General features: G+C 37.8%; 1 protein-coding gene across 4 annotated transcripts in view; it reads left to right on the top strand.

Annotated features, from left to right (window-relative positions):
- Window positions 1-883: 883 nt before the first annotated feature.
- Window positions 884-18,637, top strand: part of STXBP5 (syntaxin binding protein 5) — a 173,227-nt gene continuing 155,473 nt past the window's right edge. For 2 of the 4 annotated variants that reach the window (XM_047101606.1, XM_047101605.1), the window contains exons 1-2: window positions 884-1,283; window positions 2,617-2,714. In XM_047101606.1, coding sequence (XP_046957562.1) covers window positions 1,131-1,283; window positions 2,617-2,714 — 251 coding nt within the window. In that variant the 5' untranslated portion in view covers window positions 884-1,130. The remainder of the gene's footprint in view (window positions 1,284-2,616; window positions 2,715-18,637) is intronic. The other 2 variants (XM_047101608.1, XM_047101607.1) reach the window with 1 other exon arrangement.

The raw sequence follows: 18,637 nt of genomic DNA, 5'->3' as shown, positions 1-18,637 counted from the left end.
AAAGGGTGAGAGCATAAACCCCCGAATTTAAAATAAAGGCTTCCTGCTGCTCGTTAGTCTTCCACGTTTTTACTATCTCAGCTGCAGGAGAAGCAGCTGCATACTCTGGCCGGGCGATTGGGGTGGGAAAAATTTAACCATGGTCTGGGATTTTCGCAGAAGGTAAATTAAGCCCCAGCTCCACTCCCGTGGAGGGGGCGTAGGGGGGGGGGGTGGTGGTAGCGAGCGGGAGGGGGGAATGCGGTGCGCGTGCGCATGCTCAGCAGCCCCGCTCCGCGGAGGCCCAGCTGCCGCCACCACCGCGGCCGGCGCTGTAACCGCGGCTGCCGCTGCTGCTCTGGGCGGGCGTTGGTGTCGTGTGCCGAGGTGCCCTGTCAGGCGAGAGGGAGCGGCGGGGCGAGAGCCTGGGCGGCGGCGGCGACGGCGCCTGAGGAAGGCAGCGGGGGCTCTGAAGGAGCGAGGGCGGGCTGGTCCAGCGGCGGAGGAGCGGAGCGGAGAGCGCGGGGACCCACCCCGGGCGCCCTGCGTGCGATGCTGGGCGGGCAGCGGCGCTGAGAGGCGGGGAGGCCGAGCGGCGGCCGCCGCCGGAGGGCCGGCGACCCCCGGGAGGAGGAGGAGAGGAGGAAGCGCAGGAGCGGGAGGAAGCGCCGAGGGACTGCGGGGCCGGGGCGGGCGAGGAGCGGCGGGGCCGCGGGCCATGGACGCGGCGGCGGCGGCGGCGGGGGCGAGCCGGGGCGGCGGCGCGGCGCAGAGTCAGCCCGCGGCCAGGTGAGGCTGGGCAGCGCGGGCTCCGGGCGCCGCCGCCACTGCTGTGCCGCCGGGCCGCGGAGCGAGGCGGCGGCGGCGGCGGCTGAAGCGGCGCCACAGCAGCCGCGGCGAGCGGCGGCGGCCTCGGAAGAAGAGGGGTCGCCGCCCGGGGTTCTGGTGGCCGCTGCTCTCTCGTCGTCGCCGTATTTCCTGTTTGGATTATCTTGCGCTTCTCCTCAGCCGCCTCCTTCCCCTCGCGCCCCCGCTCCGCCCCACTCCTCCGTGTCCTCGGTCGACGCTGCCCTCGGCCCGGGCTCGTTTCCCGCGCCGGGGGACGCCTCTTGCCTCCCCTTGCCGGGCTGCGGGGGAGCCCCGCCGAGACCATGAGGAAATTCAACATCAGGAAGGTGCTGGACGGCCTGACCGCCGGCTCGTCCTCGGCCTCGCAGCAGCAGCAGCAACAGCAGCACCCGGCTGGGAACCGGGAGCCCGAGATCCAGGAAACGCTCCAGTCCGAGCACTTTCAGCTCTGCAAGGTGAGCGGAGCGCGCAGCCCCGCGAAAATTGGGGGGTCGTTTTCCGGGGGGGGCACCTCGGGCTTTTCCCGGGAATGCCAGGGAATAGAACGCCAGTATTAATTATACCTCGGGTGGAGGGCTCGCTCCTGCCCAAGGAAGCATTGGCTTAGTGGGTTATTTTGGAGATTGACATCATCTTACTCCTTTTGGTTTTTCGTTTTGGGGTTCCCCCCCCTCCTTTTCACATGCAGCAGTCATTTCAAGGTTGCTTCTAACGTATTTCACCGACCTTTAATTTGTATTGTCAATAACCTTATAGCCTTTACATTCACGCATTTTAATGTAATTCACCAACTTCGAAGTTTCCTTTGGAAACAGTTTCGAATGCATATTGTTCATCAAAAAACCAGACCTGTTCAACTGGATATTTGCTTATCACCTTTCCCTTAAAATGTGGCCGGAAGCTTAAAATACGAAATCACAGGGTCCTTTCAGCATTCTGTTTGATTAAAAAGTTGGTACTGAGATTTTTGCCTATTAATGGCACAATTGCTACAGCGGTCTGTAATTGGGAAAGAATGATGCAGCGAATTAGTTCACTGGCTGCTCAGTGAGATATACAAACTTGTCTCGATGTTAATACCTGCCTTATGAATACCGTGCTTTCATATGTCAGTTTCTTAAAAATGGCTGCATACACATTTTTGCCCCAGTGCCCTGAAATTCGGGGTTTAACAGCAAAATTCAAAAATAATATGTTGCACTTTATTTTCATTCTGTTACAATTGCAAAATTTGGGGCTAGAGGTTTGATAATTGCTTTCCCGAATCCTTGACGAAAGTAATTGTATGACAGCTTTTCTTTAGCAGTACTTGCATTTAGGATCCAAATAAAGTAACGATGAAGTTATCACACTTGAAATAAAACACGAACTGCATTTTTACATTAATTTACAGATCTCTTTTACTACCGCAAACTTTGGTATTTTGGTCTGAGACTTGATAGTATAGAGTGTTAAGAAATTTTCTTCCGTAGAATCCCAGTATTATGGAAGGGCAGAAATGAAAGTGTCACGTTGGGAGGTATTTGTGTATGTGTGTGTGGTGTGATCTACACACACACGTACACACACACTCACTTCTTTTGGTTTCAGGTTCTGTGTGCATAAGTTTTGTTGATGTACGTTTTGTACTGTTGTTTTTTTTTTTTTTTTTTTTAAGGCAGTGAGTGCATGTGTATGTGTTCTGCATCAGTTATAATTGGTTCTAGATTCTAATGCCTCTACTGACTTTTCTGTTTTTAAATTCTGCTTGCTGCCTTGGTTGCTGTGATGTCATTTGCCCATCCCTAGACTGTTCGCCATGGATTTCCCTATCAACCTTCAGCCCTGGCCTTTGATCCTGTACAGAAGATCCTGGCCGTCGGAACTCAGACTGGTGCTTTAAGGCTGTATCCTTTCATTGAAAGTTTTTTTCCACATTTGCTGTATCTCCCCAGTCCTTCTGTGCTGCTGAGTAGTTGCTTTTTCTGTTTAAATTCCAAAAAAATGGTATGATCAAGTATATAATATTTGTGAAATCATGTGGTGTTCGCTTTTCTCTTAATTCTACATCTATTCAGGCTATAGGTTGCTGGGGTGTTTCTTATCTCTCTGTTTATGGTAGCTAAATACGTATCCACATAGAGTTCTAAAGTTTTGCTATAGTAACTACTGTCTTTGCAAGGAGCTAGAAGTTTCTAAGGGGAAATCTCTTTGCTTATACTAGGGGTATATTGAATGCAATATGGTTTGGAATGAGATTTAAAGACAATAACATAGGACGCACCTTAACTGTTTTGGTAGATAGTGAATTTATGACCTATTGTTCTAATGAATTAGAGGTTGAATTTCATTTGGTTGTTTGACTTGCCCTTTGGAAAAAGAAATTAGAAAATAAATCGTGTAAATTAATTTTATATAAACAGTTAAGAAGGGTTGATATTTCTAGAAGTTTTAGATCATTTTGTTAGTATAATGCAAATGGATAAGTGTATTCTCTTGGTGTTTTCCCTTTCGTAGTCACATTTGTTATGTACACGTACTCTGAACTATTAATATAAGGAGAATTATTTTTCCTGACTATGCATGAACTATAATAGTCTTGTCATAGCATAGCATAGTTTTTCCGAATATCTACTCATTCTTCGGAATCATTTTTGTTTTTAATTCTGAACAGTGGAAAATACCTCTCACTTTTATACTATTTAACTTGAAATAAAATTGTTTTTATCATGAAATTTAACCATATTTAACTAAAATACACTTATTTTTAAATATTAAAATTTTTAAAAGCAAATGCTTTATTCATCTTTAGGATATCTCCTTATACATATTAAAGTAACGTGTTGATAGTAAGAAAAAAAATCACAAGGCTATCACAAAAGAATTACTATTGTCAAAAAAAAAAAAAAAAAAAAAGGAGGGAGCTTTACCTTTCAGATTGTATCTGGCTCCTGAGAAGAGCAGAGGAAACTTGCTAAGTTAGTTAAACATGTGCTTTGCATTTTCCTTATAATCTTTTAAAATCTTTATTTCAAAGCAGTACTGTACATAGTATCAGGATATGCTTCAAGTTTCATTTGTGATTAGTGTGTTATCTTTCAAAAAACTTAAAAAGTTTTCAGATGGGCCATTAATATGTACTATTGAGTGAAATCTACTTTCATAGTAAATACCAGTCGTGCACACATTCCTGTTGAAATGGTAAAATCTGACCAAGCTAGATCTGAATCTGAATTTCCAAGAGTATGTCTCAAGGGCTCTTGCCCAAATGTCTAGATAGTTGAGACTAGAATTATTTTTGGCTACAAATGTTTATATGTTTTTATTCCTAAACCCAGTGATCATTACCTTCTAGTTTAGGGTTCCTGTTTTAGTCTTTTGAAGATGGGACTAAAATTTAATTTTGTCAGTATGGGTTCAAACTATTCAGCAAAACTCCATGTAGTGACAAGAACAGTGCATTGTTGGATCTAGATGGACTGTTTGGAACTAAAAGCAGACATTTTTTGTTCCCAACAGAAGAATATCATCACTGGATTAAAAGAAAAAAATAAAGTTAAATCAGTTATTTTTAGATTTTGCTTTTCTTTTAAATGGATTCAGCTTTTACTGTTTCTCAATGTAGTCTCAACTTTTTTTTTCTTTTAACAGCCAGTCTGCCCCTTGTACTTTTAACATTTATTTATTTGAGACAGAGACAGAGCATGAACAGGGGAGGGCAGAGAGAGAGGGAGACACAGAATCTGAAACAGGCTCCGGGCTCTGAGCTGTCAGCACAAAGCCCGACGCGGGGCTCGAACTCACGGACCGTGAGATCGTGACCTGAGCTGAAGTCGGACACTTAACCAATCAAGCCACCCAGACGCCCCTGCCCCTTGTACTTTTAATGAGTACCACCAGCAGGTCCAATTTTATAAAACCAAGTATTTTTCTTTAGGCAACACTGTTACCTTTAATGCATTTGAGTAATGAACAAGTTGACACAAAGGAGTTAAAATATAGGCCTAATTCTAATTGCCAAATAAAAGCAAAGATTGGGTGTCCCAAATCCTCACTTGTATGTGACTTGCTAATACATTCTAATAGCTGAACACTATATGAAGGTGAACACGTAATTATAAGTTTACAGCTATAATTTTTTTTTTTTAATTTTAGAATCTTTCTTACTGTATTTAGAATGAAGTCAGGAAGACTCTTTACCAAACATGTTTTTACTTTTTAATGAGATGCATAATGAATATTCCAGAGTAACAGATTGGTTTGCCTTCTTTCATTTGACTGTGGAGGAGAAAGTAGGAAATGTTTTCCGAAGTAGGATTGAGCTATTAGAATTTGTAATACATATCTAATTAAAAAAAATATATATATATGTTTATTTTTGAGAGAGAGAGAGAGAGACAGTGTGTGAGTAGGAGAGGGGAAGAGAGAGAGGGAGACATAGAACCCGAAGCACACTCCAGGCTCTGAGCTGTCAGCACAGAGCCTGATGCAGGGCTTGAACCCACGAACCGAATGAACCGTGAGATCATGACCTGAGCCGAAGTTGGAAGCTCAGCTGACTGAGTCACCCAGGCGCCCCAATGCACATGTAATTTGACTAATAGAATGTCTTCTTAAATGTTGGACTGTATGAAATTAATCTACTTTGAGGTTTTAAAAATACTAGATGAGAAAGTTACATCTGATATCAAATGCTTACAAGAAATAGGGAAAATCTGAATTTTTAAATTTCTAACCAAAAATGAGGCAAGATGAATTTAATGTATTTCCTGCATTAGTCTATAGCAAGTGAATGATATTATAAACATGCTTTATGTTTGAACTTCTTGGCTTCTAGAAAGAATGTGAGGTTGGCATATACTTACTGATGGGAAGCAGGAAAGCATAATTTTATATAATACATCATATATAGCAGTGACATGATTTAATTATTTTAATTCTCTTTTTGCCATGTAGAAGTAGGTATGATTTGGTTCTTATGATTAATCTAGGGATGAAAACTATTGGGATAGAATAATCTAATTATTTTCATATCAACATCTAGAAAGGGAAAAAAGGTTTGCATTTCTAGTAATGCTGCTGTTGTCCTTGTCTAGATTCCTGGTTTACTAGTATAATTTTGAATTACTATAACCATGGGCTACTCTGATCTTTGTAAGCTATTTTTTTCGAAATGAAGTCATTTTATGTGTGACTCTTTCAAGGACTAAGCAGAAAACTGACATCTCAAGTTTATTGAATTTTTTAATAAAAATGTGTGAGTTTTTGTTATAATTATCAAAATTATTTAAAAATCTCATTTATTGTTTTCTTGACTTGTGGAAGATACAGTAAAATAAGCAATCTCTGATAAAGCATGGCTTGTCTTTTAAACTACAGTGTAATTTTGCTGAATGCCAACTTACAAGGTGATTTTTGTACCTTGGAGTTCATTTAACCAACACTTATTAAGCGTTAACATTAGATTATAAACTGTGGCCTGAATTCTGGTTCTTTTCTTTCTGTTAAAGAATTAGGTGTCTTTTAATTTTTTATTCTTTTAAAATGAACATGCTGTATTAGATGATTTCCTTGAGAAATAATTCTGTAATTCCAAGTGGCAATGTATTGTTTTACGGGAGTATTCAAAAGAAATGAAAAATGTGATTCTTCATATAGTTTCCAGTCCTAACTAAAAGACTAGAACTTGTTAAACAATTGAATTTAGAGAATTATTTAAAAGTCTACTGATACTCTGTAAAGTCAGATTATAGGCAAAGTCATTGCACTTGATGATGTTGCTACACATTAGTAGATAAGGATTCAGAGTAGCAGGGAAGGACTAGGAAAATTATTCTAGGCAAGCAATATGGGCAAAAGTAGAGAAAAGCAAATTATGATAGTTAGGAGTACCAAAGAGAGGTTGGAATAGTGATCCTAATTGAGTTGGAGCCAGTTGGTGGAAAACCATGAATGTTCACCTGAGTTATCTGGTTGTTATTTGGTTAGGATTCATTATAGTTACGTATTCTTGATCAGTATCTCTCAATAGTGGTAGCATTTTGGACTGGATAATTCTGTGGGTTTATCCAGCACGTAGCAGGCTACTTTATATCCCTGGCTTCCACCTAGTAAATGGTAGGGTGCCCCTGCTGTTTGTATATGGCAGCCTTAACTCGTACAGTTCTGTGTGCTCCACTGAACTATGCCCGAGTTGTTCAGTTAAATAGGATAATAATCCTACTTGGGTCATGCAGTTAGCATCACAATTAAATGCAGTAATGTCCATGTATAGCTTTTAAGACCATGCAGAGACTGTTTTGGTGAATATTCAGTATACGATATTGTGAGAATTTTTCTGTAGTTTCAATTTTCAGGTCCTTCATTAGTTTATTTCAGCAAATACTTGTTGAAAGGCAACTAGTGCCAGACACTCTTTAGGAAGGCCTGATTTTCATTTATTTTTGTTGCTAGTACAGTCCTAAAAAAATCTTGTAAGAGTACTGTTTGTTTTTTTTCTTTAAGAGTCATGGAACTGGCTCTTCTTAATCATAAGGCTGCAAAATTGCTATTGAGATGTGAAAGTTTCTTGCACATAGTAGGCATTAAATGATTATTTAGTGACTTTGCACTTGTAAGATAGTATTAGAATGTTTGACTTGCTGCTTATGTTGTAAAACATAATTACAGTACTGAAAAATTTAGAAATGATTTTTGTTCAGAGTAGTTAAAAGGGAAACAGTGTAGCTAGAATTAAGCCCCATTTTTATCTCCTCTTCTCCCCTGCCATCCTTTTTGTCTATGGAAGAATTCTAGTCATTTGGAATTCTAGCTCCAGAGGAGAAACAAGGACTTTGAAATACTTTTACTTCTCAACTCTTAGTTCTTTATTAAAGAGGACTTTGTATAAAAGGAAGAACGAGTACTGTGTCAGCAGTAGGTTGTGATTCTCAGCATGAACTACTGCAGCAGGAGGAATAGGCACTTTTACTTTAGAAACAACTAGAAATGGTGCCTGCTTGGAAGCAGTTACTTTGCAATGAATTCCTTTTGGAGAGAAACAAGGTGTGATAGAATCTGAATGGAACTGAAAAGGGATAAGTTAATTAGTAGGGAGTCAAGTCTGCTTAGGAAGCCTTTCTGCCTTAAGTTAGATAGGTTTTTATTCCATATTCTTTGTTTTCCATTTGTTTTTTAGTATTTTTTTCCTTTTAAAATTATAACCTGACTTTGCCATCCTAGAGGAAAAGGGTAAAGGAATTTTGGAAGGATGACTTTATCGTTAGAAGTGTTCTAGTCTTCAGACTAATTTTGGTTAAGCCAGCTGAAATGGGTTTCAGTCTCCTTTCCTGTAAAATGGGGAAATTGGGGGTGTGATATCTGGAGTCCTTCCATCTCTAGGATCTTAGAATTTCATTTTCTGTAGAGGATTGGGAATGTTCTGAACCATTTCTGTCTAATGGGCTGCTTCGAGGACATGTAAAAGAGGATGAAGTATTGGACTCCATCCCATTGTGGGCCCCTTTACTTTGTGTCCATTGATTACATTCAAAATCCAAGTCAGTAGATGCACAAATGTAAACCTTTGTTTACAAAATGGAGTGGGAAGGAACCTATGAAAAACATGCACTTTTTTTGTTGTTGAAAACTCACGTTGAATACCTAAGATACTAGGTTGTTGCATTTTTATTCTATAACAGATAAGGTCTCGTTATGACATAAACTGGGGCATTTAAAAAAAATTAACAGTGTACTTTCCTTTCTTGGGTGTAAATAGTAAGGATAAAAAATTAAAATGAAATTACATAAAATTACTACTGGGTTTTGTTAAACTTAAAAGTAAAACTGTAAGTTTTTTAATAGGAACAGATGGGTTTATTAGAGAATAAAAGAGAATTGCAACCCAGGACAAACAAGCTGCTAAAAACGGTAGGCAAGGGGTGCCTGGGTGGCTCAGTCGGTTGAGTGTCTGACTCCAATGATGTCAAGAATTCATGGTTCGTGAGTTCGAGCCATGAGCCTGTCAGCACGAAACATGCTTCAGGTCTTCTGTCCCCTTCTCTCTCTGCCCCTCCCCCACTTACTCTCACTCTCACTCTCTCTCTCTCTCTCAAAAAAAAAAAAATATATATATATATATATATATACATATAAAACGATAGGCAAGTGCAGGTAAACAAAGGACAGACACCCTTTTTTAAGCAGAAAAGGACGTTGGGAAGGCAGTTAGGATCTACCAGTCCATTGGAGTAAACCAGGAATTCAAATTGTGGGACTTCTCATTGGTGGAGCTGTTGCCTGGGCGGGGGATGAGAAAAGTTGTCACCTCCAGCTGGAGTAGTGGAATAGAGGGGACTGCAAGGGCAAGTCCATCTCTTCCTGTTGGGTCTGCAGTTGATGATGAGTGGTAGGATATGAGCTCCCCCTGCCAAAACCTCCCAAATCCATTTTAGTGAGGGTTCCCATTACTAATTTTCACAGTTCCTAATCACGTGATTTTATTAATTTTTATATAAGAAATTGAATATAGAGACTATTGAATTGTTGGTATGTAATTTGGGTGTTAAATATGGTAATCATATGGTTACTTGGGGTAGTAGTGATATACATGTAAATAATTGCACAATGGGGTAGTTTTGCTAAAAGGTAAGCTTTGGTTGTTTGTCTTTGGTTTTAACTTCATGCATTGAAAGTGACACATTATTTACAAGACGAAAATTAATAACGAGTGTCAGTATTGTTTTGTTTTATAATGTTTAAATGAGAATTTTTCTTCAGTGATTTGGCATATTATGATCATAAGAAGGTATACTCTATTTTAGGATTACGGATTAATGAAATGTTTTTGGTTTGAGCTACACAAATCTGTCTAGAATATAAGAGAATAATATAGAAAAAGGGTATTTTACTATATCACCACCTTATTTGTGTTCAAATATTATGTGTTTAAATATACTACTATATTTGAATAGTATAGATTTTAAGATAGATTTTAAACATAATACAGTACTACAGAATTTCTTAGGAAGTAAAACAAGGTGATTTTTGCCTTGATTTATGTGCAGTAAACTAAGAGTTCATGAAAGACTACCAGAAGGTACTTGATAGACCTCTCTTCCTTTAGTCACGTATGACATAAATCATTCCAAGAAATAGCACCTTCTGATTTACTCAGAATTCTTCGTAGGTAGAAAGATGTTTATGTTTATAATTTAATTAACTTATGCTTTAATTTGAACCACAGTATATCTAATTTTTATCTGCAACAGAAGAAAGATAAGTTGGTTATCTTCCCCATATTGTATAATTTTTAACATTTTTGGTGAATTTAAATGCCTAGTAGTTACCCACTTTTTGATTTAGTAATCCCAGTCGTTTTAATCTTTCACTCTTGTGTTTCATTTTAAAGAAATTTTGGACATGAGTTATGTTTACTGCATAACTTTTTTTTTTTTTTTTTCCTTTTTTGGCTGTGGAAGAATTGTTGACACAGGTTACTTCTTACTACTCACTCTTTCACAAAGGGCCATGTGTTCAGCAATTCCTTAAGTCTAGAATATATTTTATCCTGTTAAAATAATTCTTATCTTTAAAGCTCAGTTCCTTTGTCTTTGTGATGTATATTTGATTTAGTTTCATCCCCAGTTCCACCCATCTAGCCATCTTCTTAATTTAATGTTTAAAATCTAAATTTCTACATTACCATTCTTTATATTTTAAATGGCTAAAATTAGACCTTGTAAAATTATAACATTGAGTGGTATTTTCTTTTAAAACAAACTGTCAGAAACATTATAGCATATGAAAATATGCGGTGGAGTCTAAAGCAATGCAAATCAGAATTAACCAGTATCCTTTGTTTTATCAAGAGTCCAGAAACTGGAAAGTAGTTGGTATACAATTCTAAAACAGAAGAAATACAGATTCTTTTTTTTTTTTTATGTTTGTTTATTTTTGAGAGAGAGAGAGAGAGACAGAGCATATGTTGGGGAGGAGCAGAGAGGGAGACACAGAATCCAAAGCAGGCTCCAGTCTCTGAGCTGCCGTCACAGAGCCCGACGCAGGGCTTGAACTCACGGAACTGCGAGCTCATGATCTGAGCCGAAGTCAGACACCCAACCAACTGAGCCACCCAGACACCCCAGAAATACAGATTCTTAAATGATCAACCTCATAGGTTGTCTACGAAAGATCATACTATGATATGGGTGTGTTTGTATGCTCGCATGCCTTTAAAATAACGAGGATCTAAATCTATACCTTTAGTTCAGGAGTCAGCAGACTTCCTGTAAAGGGCTAGATGGTAAGTATATTAGGTTTTTTACCAGTCTAGCACAAAAGCATCCACAGACATGGGGAGGAAGGAGTATAGATCTGTTTTAATAAAACTTTAGTTCTAAAAACGGGGGATTGGATTTCTCCCACAAGCTGAAGTTTGCCAATCCCTGTTTTAATTCATCAGGCTGCCTTGCTTTTAAATCATTAGTGGAGAGGAATGCTAAGGAAGGAACTACTACTGACATTTTTATAGTAAAGTTTCAAAAATTATACTTGCAGTATCAGTTTAAATTTAATCTTTTAGTCATAAATAGAAAATAGTTTAAGAAAAAGTAATTCTTAATGATATATAGTACTTCTGTACGCTAAGTTAAATTACTTTCACAAATATTTGATCCTGTGGAAGAGGCCTGTTGTGTGTGTGTGTGTGTGTGTGTGTGTGTGTGTGTGTGTGAATTATAATTAATATGATAATGAGATGCTTAGTTGGGCATCTTTTGGGGGCAGTTCAGTCATCAATTCTATCGAAGTATTCAGCTTGTTTGAACCCTTACTACCTAATTTTAATTAAAAATGTTTGCATTTGTAGCTTTTTCTTATATTTTCATTAATATTATACAGAGATGTAGAAATATTTACATTTAGATTTTAAAAGATGAAAGTAATCATTTTATTAAAATATTGCAATTTTGTAGATGTCTGCAAATTTTGAATAAAAAAAATTAGTAGAAGAAAACAACCTAAAAAATAACATATAAAAAAAACCTCATAAAACCCCTAGAAGCAAATTCGGGTGCATGGTTACCTTCTTTAGAGTTAAATACATTGCATGTCCCTTGGGAAGAATGTGTGATACTTTAATTGAAAACTGAAATTAGATTCCACTTTTTGAAAATTTCTTATAGTTGCTCACTGGATCATTGTCAAGTAGCACTAAGTGTAGATATCATTTTATTCAGTAAATAAAGCTAATTTCTACTTGATTACATTTCTCCAATTGGTGTTAGTCCTTTTGGAGGTTGTTATATAAGACAAATAAATGAATTGATGACATGCTGAGCATATTTCCTTTTATTTTTCTGAGAGAGCACGCAGGAGAGGGAGGGTGGAGTGAGGGGGAGAGAGAGGGAAAGAGAGAAAGAGAATCTTAAGCATGCCCAGCGTGCAGCCCAATGCAGGCTTGATCCCACAACCCTGGGATCTTGACCTGAGCCAAATAGTCACATGCTCAACCCACTGAGCCACCCTGGTGCCCCATGAGTGTTCTTCTTTATTGGTGCTATGATTTAAAAATGAATGTTGATCAAGAGTAACTTACATTCCCTTACAGTGGAAAATATAGGGTTTTTAACTAAAAACTCGCTGATATTTTTGGTTTTATAATTCTTCATTTGAGAATTAAGGTTTGCTTAGCACATGGAATTTATAAAATATATAGTCTTAGAAATTATATGGTAGTTACTCTTAAATGATGAGATTTTTTATTTTAAATTAGGGTTTGCTTTTTTTTTTTTTTTTTTTTATATCCCTGGTTCCAATATATATCCCTGGTTTTGTTTGTTTCCCTTTCAGTAAATGCTATCTAGAATTTTTGAAGTTTTCCTGGTGAGGTTGTCTGTTGGAGAGTGATTAATCCTACGCTTTCTTGAAAGTACGTAATCTTTTCTTGTAATAGCGATACCTCTGCTTTTTCACGGCAGTGCTCTGCCAAAGGTGACTATAAATCCAGTGGCATCAGCTATTGCAGTACTTTCTGCTAAATTGCTTTCCTTTTGTGTATTTTTTCTCTTTGTCTTTTGAAAAGGAGAAAAAGTGTTGGAGCAGATTTTTCCATCTATTCAGTCTTTGTACTAGATTTTTCATAATGGGCTGTATTTTTCTTTAAAATTCACTTTGCCGTACTTGAGAAAAGAACTTAGCCATTAAGCATCTGAGAATGGGTGCCGGGATGAAAGGTGGTTTTTACTTGATATGTCAGAATACACATTCTTTTTTGTTTCTCTAACCCAGACCACTATTTATGACTGTATTTCTTGTAGACTGAACAAGTGGTTCGTTTAAGAGTGTATTTATATACCAAAAGCTATTCTACGTAATTTCCTGTGAAAATAAATATAATTCATTTTGACCCCTTTTCCATCCTGATTCCAAAGCAGGACATAATAAGAATGAATATTTTTCAACAACCTTAATTTGCTTACAAATAATAAAAAATTCCTACCAAAACAATGGTGGAAGAGGTAACTAGAGGTCTCTTTTAACCTGGTGAATACTCTAATTGTAAGTTAGTGTGGATGCTACAATTTGTTTTTTGTTTTGATCTTCCTTTGATTCACATGAAAAGAAAGCAATTAACTGACATAATTTTTCAAATACGGTTGGGCATTTATTGCAAAATATTACAATTGTGTTGAATAAAGGAAGTTTTAAATGTTGATCTATATATCTTTCACAGTTAATTGTAGCATTTTATTAAATTTTTACTGCAGAAATAGTGCACATTATAGTTTTGCTTAAATAGCAGATTAGCAGGATGTTAACATTGTGAGTGAGCAGTAAAATTAAGTATGTCCACCCTTATTATCATGAGAATGTGGCTAACTTCATTTATTAATATATTGATTTTTAATAGGCTATTTTTTGAACAGTTTTGGGGTTTTGTTAATATATTAATTATTTAATAGACTTTTTTGAGCAGGTTTTGGGTTCAGAAGGCAATAGAGATTTCCCACATATCCCTATCTGCCCTCAGCATAGCCTCCTTTATTATTCACATCCCCCACCAGAGTGGTACATTTGTTACAATTGATGAGCCTACACAGACACATAATCATCCAAAGTCCACAGTTTACATTAGGGTTCACTCTTGCTGTTTGTTGTATATGCTGTGGGTTTTGGCAAATGCATGACACGTATCCACCATTGAATATCGTACGGAGTAGTTTCATTGCCTAAAAATCTGTGCTCCACCTATTTGTCTCTCTCTCTCCCCTAACTCCTGGAAACCAGTGATCTTTTTATTGTCTCCATAATTTTGCCTTTTCCAGAATGTCCCTATAGTTGGAATCATATAGTATGTATAGCCTTTTCAGATTGGCTTCTTTCACTTTTAACATCTAAGTTTCCTCTGTGTCTGTTCATGGCTGATAGTTCATTTCTTTAGCGCTGAATAATACTCCATTGTTTGGATGTACTACAGTTTAGTTAGCTCTCCGCCTACTAAAGGGCGTATTGGCTCCTTCCAAGTTTGGTAGTTGTGAATAAAGCAGCTATAAATATCCTTATGCAGGTTTTGTGTGGCTATAAGCTTTCAGCTCTCTTGGGTAAATACCAACAAGCGTCATTACTAGATCGTACGTATGGTAAGAGTATGTTTGGTATTCTAAGAAACTACCAAACTGTCATCTAAAACAGCCATACCATTTTGTTCTCTGACCAGTAATGAACAGGAGTTCTGCTGATCTACATTGTTACCAGCATTTGATGTTGTCATTCTAGATTTGGGCTGTTTTGATAAGTTTGTAGCAGTATATCCTTGTTTTAGTTTGCAGTTATTTCTCTGGCGACATATGATGTGGAGCATCTTTTTATATACTTATTTGCTACCTGTATGTCTTTGTGTGAGGTATCTATTAAGGTCTTTGGCCCATTTTTCAATTGGGTTGGTTGTTCATTTTCTTATTGTTAAGTTTTAAGAGTTCTTTGTATATTTTGGATAACAGTCCTTTGTATATTTTGGATGTCTTTTGCAAATATTTTCTCCAAGTTTATGGCTTATGTTCTAATTGTCTTGACCTTGTATTTTACAGAGCACAAGTTTTGAAATTTAAAGACATCCAGCTTATCAATTATGTTTTCATGGATGGGGCCTGTGGCGTGGTACCTAAAGTGTCATCGTCATACCCAGGACCACCTAAGTTTTCTCATATGTTATCTTCTGGGAGTTTTATAGTTTTGCATTTTGGTCTGTGATCCATTTTGAGTTAATTTTTGTGAAGAGTGTGGGGTCTATATCTAGATTCATTTTTGGTGGTAAGGTGTGAAGGTCTTAGTCTTTTAGTGAGCCTCTGCTTCTGGATTGTGGACTTCACAAGTGAATCTCAGGTGACCCAGGTAAGTTAGGGTGGCTAGAGTGGGTTCGAGTTGGGCCTTTCCCTTCTACCTGGTCAGTTCAGTTCTTTTTCTTTTTCTTTTTAATTTAATTTTTTAAAATTTAAATTCAAGTTACTTAACACACAGTGTAGTATTGAGTTTCAGGAGTAGAATCCAGTGATTCATTACTTCCGTATAACAGCCAGTGCTCATCCCAACAAGTGCCCTCCTTAATACCCATCACCCAGTTAGCCCATCCCCCATCCACGTCCTCTCCAGCAACCCTCTGTTTGTTCTCTGTATTTATGAGTCTCTTATGGTTTGCTTCCCTCTCTGTTTTTATTTTATTTTTCCTTCCCTTCCCCTATGTTTATCTGTTGTGTTTCTTAAATTCCACATATGAGTGAAATCATATGATATTTGTTTTTCTCTCACTGACTTATTTCACTTAGCATTAATACCTTCTAGTTCCATCCACATTGTTGCAAATGTCAAGATTTCATTCTTTTTGATCGCAAGTGATGTTCCTGTATACACACACACACACACACACACACACTCACACACCACGTCTTCTTTATCCATTTGTCAGTCTGTGGACATTTGGGCTCTTTCCATAATTTGGCTATTGTTCATAGCGCTGTTCTGATAAACCCCTAGCAGTTTAGGCTTCTGGTTTGTATCTTCAGAGGGCAGATCTTGTGAAGAACAGAGTGCTCCAGTGTATTTAAAAAATGGTTGCTTTTCCCCCACCCATTGCTGGAAGCAGGAGGGGATTTTTTTCTCAGATATTTGCTGTGGGAACTTGGTGGAGCTCTTTGAGGTAAAACTCACGAAAGTATAAGGATTCCCCCCCACTTCCTTCATGACTGGGTGCCCAGGGATTTGTGACTTTCAGACTTCTCTACTTTAAGATCCCAGCATTTCATCGATTATAGTTTGGATTTTCCTACCCTGGCACTGTTTCCTGTGGAGGTGTCTTACTGGCTGGTTCGTTTTGGTGAGTTGTGATTCATGGTGTTGGCCTGTCTTTGCAGTTTTGGGGGCAGCGTTTTGCCCTGTGACCTCACTTGTCCTAGGGATCTAAGAAGAGTTGTTGATTTTTAGTCTGTTCAGCTTTTCCCTTGTTGTTAGGATGGAGTGGCAGATTTCAAATTTCTTACGTGTTGGACCGGAAACTGAAAGTCTGTGTTAATTTTTATAGGTGAAAAAATACATGATCTTCTAAAAGAGGGTTTAAATTTGATGTTTTTCAAGTAGGTGAAAGTAAAGAATAGGGGTCCTTTACTATAACAGTGTGAATAATTGTTATTTGACAAAGGTTTTGTTTGTACTGCAAATACATTAATAGTTCTAAAAAATACAAAATGAAATGTTCTTCACTGTGTTAAACTTTGGTAAAGATATACTAAGTTCTTGCATTGACCACATTCCTATCAAGTTGATTAGAAGCTAGTTCAGATAAAAGTAGCAAACTATTAGAAGTTTGGAAAATATACTTCTGATCAGATATTAAGGGGATTCATGACTATTCCATTTGAAGAAAGGAAGTCTGAGAAATTACTTATTGAACCATTCATATATAAATTTATTTTTATGGAAGATAATGCTTAATTCTATTTATGCTCATAGGGTTTTCCAGTTGTTGTTGTTGTTTTTTTTTTTCAACCATGGCTATCTGTTAGAATATCTTGTGGAGCTGAAAAAGATAAAATATACAAACAATGCCCAGACATTTACTTGGATTTCTTCTGTAGATATTCTCATTGAGTGAATCTGGTGTGGGGCTTGACATCTATGCATGTTTATGTGAAATCTCTGTGGATGCTTATAATGTAGAGCCAGAATTGAGAAATACTGGCCAAATGTTCGACAGATAGGGTAGCGGTATTCTTAGTGAGGCAGATGGTAGATAAGAAACATGTTCTGGGCAGTGTGTGTAAGCTGACACTTTGCTATACCATTGCCTTTGGAGACAGAGCTGTGAAGCTGGTAGGACATATTTATGAAGGTGGGAACGAACTGGAGTCGCAGGATTGAATTACAGTGTTTCCCCATCCTAGCCTTATGTCACTGGACATGGGGACTAGCAATAAAAAAAGTCCATGTAATCTTAATAGGAAGTTGAAAAAGTTTAGTCTTGCAGGCGATTATCACGCTGATCAGGTGGAGGAGGCAGGTGAGGCATTCACTGACGAGAAAACTAGCACACATAGGTTGCCTTATATATCACAGCTCATCTGACGTATTTCCATTTTTTGAGGAGGATACACGTATGATGTACTGCTTTTATCTGTTGACTTTCATTCATTCCTCATAACAGTGTGGAACAAAGAAATGAAATCTCTCAGCTGCTAAGTGATTGTTGTTTATTTTCATACTACCTGGTAGAGTTGGTCTGATGTTAAAGCTCCTTCTCTTCATTTTTAGAATGCTTTCATCAATATTCTTTGACTACATTATGGTGGTGTTTAGATTTTAACTTTGTTATAATCACATTATGGTTAAGTTTCTTCAAGACTTAAGCCATTACAAATAAAAATCATCCACTGAGCTTTTATTCAGAGTGTTAAGCCAGTTGAGAGTAGCAACACCTTGAAGGCTTACTAGAGGCGTGAATTACTCTGTTTGCTGAAAGTACACGAATGTGCTAAAAGAAATGGCAACAGAGGTTAGTGGAAATCGTCAGAATTTGTGATGGATTAAAATATCCTCTTGGGTTTATTTTACTGTGGCAGGGATGAACAGTTTACACTTTAAAGACTTTTTGGTTTGTTAGCAGAATATGTGTTCAATGGAAGTTACTTTCACACAATAATATATAATTAAATGTATAATACTGTAGGATAATTTATTAGTCACTTAAGGGTTCATAGAAAGTTTAATTATCCGTATTCTCATCTTTAAACTTTGCAGAATATAAATGTATTTTCAGAAACTGCACAGCATATCAGAGTTCTCCAGTTGTTTTCCGCCATTTTGTATGTTTTCCAGTCTTCCAGTCATAGGTTGGAAAAGTGAATGTGTCACTCCTGTAGAGGTTGGAATAATGCCAGTACTTTCTTTCCTTTTTTATTTTTTTTTCCAAAGACAGGAATTGATGAACAGATTCTCTGAAAAGATATATAGTCTTGAAAGATCTTAATAATTTACTAAGTATATACCAGTCTTGGTATTTTCACATTCTTCATAAAAAGTAGAGGTTGTCAAAATATGTGTATAATACACAGCAATAGTGAGAGCAGTGAAAACTTGCCTAGGAGCTGTCCTCTAAGAATTTAAACACGGGCTACGGTCCCATTGCCTGCTTCTTTGACTATTTTTTTAATTCGGCTTTGCTGATAGCACAGTAGAAATCCCAGGAGGAAGACTAAAAGTAAGAGAAATTTTTGTTGTGATGGTGATACCAGCCTCACAAATGATCGAAAGATAAAATGAATAAGCTGACCTTACAGATTCATGGAATTTTAAAAGCTTATAA

This window comes from Lynx rufus, unplaced genomic scaffold, assembly GCF_022079265.1.
Source record: "Lynx rufus isolate CCGP_SWC_20201006 ecotype Redwood Valley unplaced genomic scaffold, mLynRuf1.p SCAF_6, whole genome shotgun sequence".
NCBI lineage: Eukaryota > Metazoa > Chordata > Mammalia > Carnivora > Felidae > Lynx > Lynx rufus.
This window is presented reverse-complemented; position numbering and strand designations above follow the sequence as displayed.